A 5,257-nucleotide genomic window follows, 5' to 3' on the forward strand; every position below is an offset into this window, starting at 1 on the left:
TCTTGGTTTTGGCCGAGTAAATAATTAGCGAAGAGACATGGGATGGCAAGCTGTAAACGATGTCGCTTTCTTCACTAATGTTACAAGTTAAGGGCCTGAACTTTGAAGGCTTACGTTGAATCCACGCGGTTGGGGTTTGGCCTAATTTGGCTTCGGGAATCAGCAGCATAGATTTGACCTGGCGTGCTCTCATCTCATTCCTACCCCACGAAACAAATGCACACAGAAGTACGTCAAAGGTCGTCGTTACAATTGCCAGATCAAATCTTAGTTCAAATTACTTGGTTGGCCCCTGCCCTTTTCTTTTGTTTTGTTTTTTTTTGGGTTTTGAAGCCTTGTGATATTCTTTTATTTTTATTTTACAAGTGTTTTTTAAAATATTTAAAAGCATTTTAATGAAAGTACTTTCAGAAACAATACTTAATAAACGTACAAGTGAGTCTTAGAAAAATACTTGAAGTGCTTCTTGCAAGAAGTGTTAGAAATCCCACATTAGAGATTTGACAAAACAAATTACAATTTATATACAAACAGTCTCATTCTAATTACCCAAGACTTTTTAGGATAAAACTACACATATCTCTTTATACGTGGTTAAGTTGGAAAAATATTGGTGTTAGACCATTCATCCTGTGTCTTTGAAACTTTAACAAGTAGAACGTAATTGTTGCTTCTTCCAAAATGCATCAAGTGCTCTTGTAACACAAAAACATTTTCACCAAAAGCGCTTTCAGTTATTCTAAAAGCACCTCTAAACCTATCTACATGAACAATTAATCTCGTCATTTGGCTTTTTGGCCCAATAATGCAATGTTATGTAAAAAAATTTGTACATAATATTGTATTACCAAATCAAAACGTCATCGACTCACAATGACAATGAACTCATTCTATGTAAAATAGTATCCTTTGTCATAGTCCTAGAAAAATGACCACGTATTGCACAACAACAATAAAAAATAAAAAATAAAAGGCATTATGTGTTATTATGTGTTTACTTAGTATTTACCAAATGTTCCATTTTTTATTAGGCATACATCAAAACGTGGCCAAACTATATTTCGTAATATTTAGGGCTTTCCTTTTGTGTTTAGTAATATGTGTATAATACGGCATGCTTACTAGTTTCCCAATATTTCTATATACTTTGTTTTGCATTTGGTTAGTTTTATAAATCACTTACTTTTACTAGATAAATCTTCCTATAATTCCTATAAGTCACTTGAAACTTAACTATTTCGGATCAAATCCACTTACATTTGGGAAGGATGGAGAACAATCAACCGACTAAGCTAACTAAGGTTTCCTCTTGATTTTAGGGTTAAATTCAAACACGCATGTTTACAATTCCTAATTAAACAAGAATCCTTCGTACTACTATATGAACCCTTCCTACAACGTATGCACTCAACAATTTCACACCACTGTACACACATTGCACACCAAGCTTGACCAAAACTTGAGGGTCAAAGAATTCTTAAACGACACCAGTATCTCGCAATTTCTTCATATAGGTAGTGTTTTAACTTTAACTATTTGGTGAATATTAAATTTTCAATTTCTTGTGTTAGTTTATCATGATTTATCATTTGTTATGATACTTGTGTCCCGTGGTTCAGTTTAGTTCAGTTGTGTTGGTCCATTAATACCTTGGTTGGGATTCTTATTTCGTGGCATGGGTCTGAGAAAGGTGGCAGAATTAATTGCTGAAAATAAATAAAGTTATCGGTGGTTGGTAGTAGAAAAAGAATATTATTTAGCTTAAGTTATCCAGAAAAAAAAAAAAAAAAGTGAGAGGGCAGAATCGGAAAAAGAGAAAAGTTGCATGAGAAACTCGGAAATAGAGGGAAGAATAAGACGACGCTTGGCGTGATGCCGCACCCATCTATTACCAAATGTTAACTTGTCCCTCTCTCTCTTTCTCTAAAACCACCCGAAATCTCTCCCACTTTTCTCAGCAAACAAACAGAAGGCTAGAGCTCTCTAGCTACCTATCCAGCTCTACGGATGATGGCGGCAAGTAGTAAGAAGGTGGGTACAACTAGTAGTTCCGGCAGCACTCATCAGCATGCATGGTGGTCGTCCTCCTCGTCGATTGCGGCTCTGCTGTTTGTGGTTCCGCTGGTTGTGGTTTTCGGGTTGATTTCTTTGCTGGGTCCGGACACCGCCAATTGGGTTTTTACTTCCCCCTCTGCTTCTTTGCCTTTAAATTTGACTGCTACTAGTACTAGTAGTGGTAATAGTGATTCAAACGATGACCTTTTGGGGTTGCAATCGACGGTGGTTGTGGTAGATATGCACAACATAGAAGAAGCTCACTCCGATGACTCGGTACAAAATCGATCCTCGTCGCCTCCTCTCGCCGTTGAAGAAGAAGAAGAAGCAGCTTTGCCACCTCTTCAACAACCCGTAAGTCCTTCATCCTTATCATGCATGTTAAAATTTCTTTTCCTTTAATTCATGCTTTAATTTTTTTGCAATTTTTTTTTATTTGATTGCTTGTTCTTGCCATCTTTCTTATGCTTTTGGCTTTAATTTAATTGTTTTTTATTTTTGGGTGGGAAAAATTAATTAAGCTCTGTAAAAAATTGTCAGAAAAAAAATTAAGAACCTGGATTTTATTTATTTATTTTGTTTAATGGTTCTGTAATCTTTGACATCAGAATTTTATTAAATTTACTTCACGTTTTTATTATGATCGAGAGAAAAAAAAATATATAGTTCCAATGGGTATTATTATGTAATAAATGTCTTGCTGTCACAGTTAATGTCCTTTTTCCCCATCACCTCTGGTTTTTTGGTGAATGAAGTAATTGAGAATAAAGTTGTAAAAAAGTTAACTTAAGTACTTAATCTCTCTGTGCTTTTGCATCTACTTTTTTAGTTTCTACTATTTATATATTGTCCCAGGTAATATGGACCATATGTGTGTAATTGGCATATATTCCAATCTTATTAACGTGTCACATGGATGCTTTCAATCTTTGTCATCCGATGTTGCTCTTTCTCTCAGCAATAATTTTGATTCGCCTACAGAGTTTTAATTTGAACAGTTGGATTATTAATTGATTAAGGGTTGCGTCTTAGTCAATAAGACAATTAAATTTTTTTTTTTTTAATTTAATTTTTTATATAGAATGTGACAAGGGGAGACGACTTCATGAATGAAACTCATGCTTCTATCATGGAAAGACGACAAAGAAAGAAAACGAATTTAGGGTGGCTGGAGGCCCGCCTTAGAAGAGCTCGAGCTGCAATAAGAGACGCTAAATTTGGAAATCAAACACGTGGCGTCGACTACATTCCTAATGGTCCAATGTATTGGAATGCTAATGCCTTTCACAGGTACGTACCGACTTCAATTATATTTATAATGAATTAGATTTAGTTTTGCAAGTTACCATTCAAAATGTCAATTTGGTATTTTGTTATTCATTCACCAATGTTATTACTACTTAAATATGTAACATATATTATACAATGGAATGACCGTTATTATTTTTTAGTCTTGAATGTGTTAACTCAATTTGAATTTGCAGGAGCTATTTGGAAATGGAAGAAAAGTTCAAGGTCTTCGTTTATGGAGAAGGGGAACCCCCGTTGTTTCATAATGGCCCTTGCAAGAGCATATACTCCATGGAGGGGAACTTTATTCATGAAATTGAGGTGAATAAACAATTTCGGACTCGAGATCCAGAAAAAGCGCATGTTTATTTTCTACCCTTTAGTGTGACAATGTTGGTCCGTTTTGTCTATGTGCGCGACTCACATGACTTCGGTCCAATCAGACGAACAGTGAGAGATTATGTGAATATTGTCTCTGAAAAATATCCCTACTGGAACCGAAGCCTTGGAGCTGACCATTTTATGCTTGCTTGCCATGATTGGGTATGGTGCTCTAACCACTTTATTATGTTTACTACATTGCAATAAAATCTCATATTTCATGAATGCCAGTGTTCTAATTTTGATTACTTGGATTCTGTTTCAGGGGCCCGAAACTTCAAATTCCAATCCTCATCTTCGCAAAAACTCAATCCGTGCATTATGCAATGCAAATACCTCAGAAGGGTTCAACCCCTCTAAGGATGTGTCCTTTCCCGAAATCAATCTTCAAACAGGTGACACGCACGGCTTCATTGGCGGGCCTTCTCCAAGGCTACGCTCGATCCTGGGTTTCTTCGCTGGAGGGGTTCATGGCCCTATTAGGCCTATTCTGCTAGAGCATTGGGAGAACAAGGATCCAGACTTGAGGGTCCATCAGTACCTTCCAAAGGGGGTTTCGTACTACGACATGATGAGACAGAGCAGGTTCTGCCTTTGCCCAAGTGGGTATGAAGTTGCAAGCCCAAGGGTAGTAGAGGCAATTTACGCCGGATGTGTCCCCGTGCTCATCTCAGACCATTACGTGCCACCTTTCAGTGATGTTTTGAATTGGAAGTCGTTTTCCATCGAGGTTTCGGTGAGTGACATTCCCAATTTGAAGAAAATACTAACGAGCATATCCTCAAGACGGTACCTGAGAATGCAGAGGAGAATGTTACAAGTAAGGAGACATTTTGAGGTCAATTCTCCCCCAAAACGATTCGACGTTTTTCACATGATCCTCCATTCTATATGGTTAAGAAGATTGAACGTAAGAGTACATGATGATCAATAAGTTGTGATTCTCTTGTTCATAGGGTGATGGAATTCTTTATGTGGGGGTTGTCCAATTGTGTAACAAGTGAGAAAATAAATTACATTCTCTAGGTTTCTTGGTTTTTTTTTTTTTTTTTTTTTCCTTAATTAGGGTGTCAATGCTTTCGTCACCAAAGGAATTGTAGTTACAATAATGCAAGTAGAAGGAATCAAGCAAACCATTGTTATGAACAAGTACCATTCTTGTAAATAATTCTTTGATGGCAGCTTGACGCCTACGAGTACCACGACAGTCGAACACTTGGTTTGAATCCACCCTTCATTGCTTTGATTTGTCTTTGCATTTGTGATGCACACCTTGATGGACTTTCATTAAGGAGGCTTTGACAATGTGTTAGACTTCGAATGCATTTTATAAATGTTTTAATAATAAATGTTTGTCTTAATAATAAATGTTTGTCGCTATTATTACTGTCTGGTTATATTTTTTTTTTACTTATTGAATAACTATCAGTATTATAGTTCTAAAAGAATAATAATGTGACATCAAACAAAAGAATAACAATGTGACATCAAACCTGCAGAAGTTGGAGCTAAAGTCAAAAGTCAATCCTCG

The 5,257-nt window shown here is 36.4% G+C and overlaps 1 protein-coding gene across 1 annotated transcript; it reads left to right on the top strand.

Annotated features, from left to right (window-relative positions):
- Positions 1-1,870: 1,870 nt before the first annotated feature.
- LOC103964426 (probable glycosyltransferase At5g03795) lies at positions 1,871-4,907 on the top strand. Its single transcript, XM_009377357.3, has 4 exons — positions 1,871-2,409; positions 3,137-3,345; positions 3,540-3,888; positions 3,992-4,907. Exons 1-4 carry the CDS (start codon positions 2,008-2,010, stop codon positions 4,658-4,660), a joined length of 1,629 nt encoding a protein of 542 aa, XP_009375632.3. The 5' UTR covers positions 1,871-2,007; the 3' UTR covers positions 4,661-4,907.
- Positions 4,908-5,257: the final 350 nt, after the last annotated feature.

This window comes from the organism of the source record quoted next, unplaced genomic scaffold, assembly GCF_019419815.1.
Source record: "Pyrus x bretschneideri cultivar Hongxiangsu unplaced genomic scaffold, Pyrus_bretschneideri_v1 Contig30, whole genome shotgun sequence".
NCBI classification, from domain to species: Eukaryota; Viridiplantae; Streptophyta; class Magnoliopsida; order Rosales; family Rosaceae; genus Pyrus; species Pyrus x bretschneideri.